The following is a 2,113-nucleotide window of genomic DNA, read 5'->3' as shown; positions in this document are numbered from 1 at the left end:
CTAAATAAAGTAGAAGAAGAATGATAGACCTAGAAAAACCTAAATCATAACTAATCATGACAATTATTCTAATAAATACCACATCAAATTTCCACTTTATCTTTATCCCACTATGCTATATTTTGTAAAAACTGACAAATTTTAACATGAACTCAAAAATTTTAACAAATAAAAACAATGCTTTACATTCACAACTCAAGACTAACAAAATGCATTATATTTTACCTCAATCCCATGACACACTTGTGCAGTAATGTCTCCCAATTCACTGCAAAGTACTTCCCAATCTTCTCATTTGGGTTTCCACGAATTAAAAAGTTTAAAAATGATTTAATAAAAAAAAAAAAGAGATATTTTTTTATATAAAAAAAAAAAAAAAACAAAACAAACAAAAAAACAAAACAAAACAAAAAAAAAAACAATGTACACGTAATCTCCATGGGTCAAGGCCCCAGTAACCCAAACCAGCAACCACCTAAGTTTGACCATCAGGCCGGAGCGGATCAGACGAGCGTTCACCCACGGTGTCCATCTCCAGCTTCGGGGAACGGACCGAACCGGTCCGTGAGATGAAACTCGGCGTAAAAGAAAGCCGCCACAGGTCCGACCGGGCGAACAGATAGTTCCTCCCACGCCCAGTGCCCCCACTTGCACTCCTGTAACCCCTCCTCGAACTCCTCACACGAGGAAACGCCACGCAACTGTTCGCTCGGTTCAAGCTCGAGTTCATGAGCCGACTCCGTACCTCCTCCGGTAACCTTAGCGTAAACCTCTCGTGGTTCTCGCCCGGTTGAACCAGCGAGTGACCCGTTGAGTGTGACCGCGGGAATATCCCGGTGAGTCCAAACCCCGTTGACCAAGACCTGACCGGACGGCTCGGGTTGGTCCTCTGCCCATGATTCACTAAGTTCGCGTTAGGAGATTCTATGTCACACTCGCCGCTCTGATTATCAGCAACCCGAGCTTGGGTGCCGTCGGTATCGGATCCGTGTTCGGGTTGACCCGAGTCGTTATCCGGGTCGAGAATTTGTATGGCGGTGGATTGAATCTCTCCGGGAATGGGGACCATGTTGGCCCGACAAACCGGGCACGTGTTGTGAGAGGCCAACCAGGCGTCGATGCACTCGGAGTGGAAAACGTGGCTGCACTTGGGGAGCAAACGCAGCGTTTCGTCGTCTTCGAACTCGTTCAAGCACACGGCGCACTCGAGCGAGTCCTTGCCGATCTTGAGCCCCTTGACGGTGGAGTACACGAAGGTTGGGAAGTTCCCGATTGTGTCCGCGTCGAGGCCACGCGCCATGCGGGAGCGTCGGTTGCTTCCGCCGGCGATGGCGAGGTCGAGGCGGCCGCGGATTTGCCTGTCGGTGCAGGTCCGCATGTACACAGAGAGGATGCCGATGACGAAGAAGGCGCTGACGAGGATGACCATGATGACGGCCATACGTCTGTCGAACGCGCCGAGGCCGGGTAACTGGTCTTGTGACGGCGACCCCATTCCGATCTGCTGGGCCGTGGAGTGCGGTAACATCTGCGACAGAATAAGCAGCCAAGCGATCCCATTAATCCCATGATTGAATTTGACAACTCTGGAAATCGAACTCATCCCACTGTGTTTTTGATTTTAATGATGTCGTCGTTGGGAAAGCAGAGAGAGGCAAGCGAAAGCGCAAAAAGTCCGCGGTTAACATGTCCTTTGGAGATATTAGTATCAGAGCTGGCGGAGTGGTAAAAATCATATAAAATAATAAAATCAAAGCAAGAGAGAACGTGTATATATTTTTATTTTTATTTTGATTTGTATTTTCCTTTGAAATTATCTTCTTTCTCGGCCGGAAAGAAGGTTTCAGTGAGAGTGAAATATGGGTTTGACTTAGGGAGAGAGTAAGGCCCACAAGGGACCCATCGACGAATAAGGACGATGATGGTGTCCTTGTTTATTGGAGAAAAACAAAAGAGAACAGATGGAGGATGTCTGGTCGTGGCTGCCAAGTAATGGAGCGAGGGGCGTGGTTATCAAGGAGGTGTTTTCCTGGGTTTTGACTTGTATTTAGTATTGTATTGTGTGCTATGAACATACATAGATTTGATAAGATCAACAGTTGCTGGCAATGCA

The 2,113-nt window shown here is 47.2% G+C and overlaps 1 protein-coding gene across 1 annotated transcript; it reads right to left on the bottom strand.

Annotated features, from left to right (window-relative positions):
- Positions 1–395: 395 nt before the first annotated feature.
- On the bottom strand, positions 396–1,731 carry LOC132184649 (RING-H2 finger protein ATL11-like). The gene has a single exon (XM_059598364.2). It carries the CDS (start codon positions 1,601–1,603, stop codon positions 476–478), a length of 1,128 nt encoding a protein of 375 aa, XP_059454347.2. The 5' UTR covers positions 1,604–1,731; the 3' UTR covers positions 396–475.
- Positions 1,732–2,113: the final 382 nt, after the last annotated feature.

Source organism: Corylus avellana, chromosome 7 (genome assembly GCF_965113065.1).
Source record: "Corylus avellana chromosome 7, dhCorAvel1.hap1.2, whole genome shotgun sequence".
NCBI classification, from domain to species: Eukaryota; Viridiplantae; Streptophyta; class Magnoliopsida; order Fagales; family Betulaceae; genus Corylus; species Corylus avellana.
This window is presented reverse-complemented; position numbering and strand designations above follow the sequence as displayed.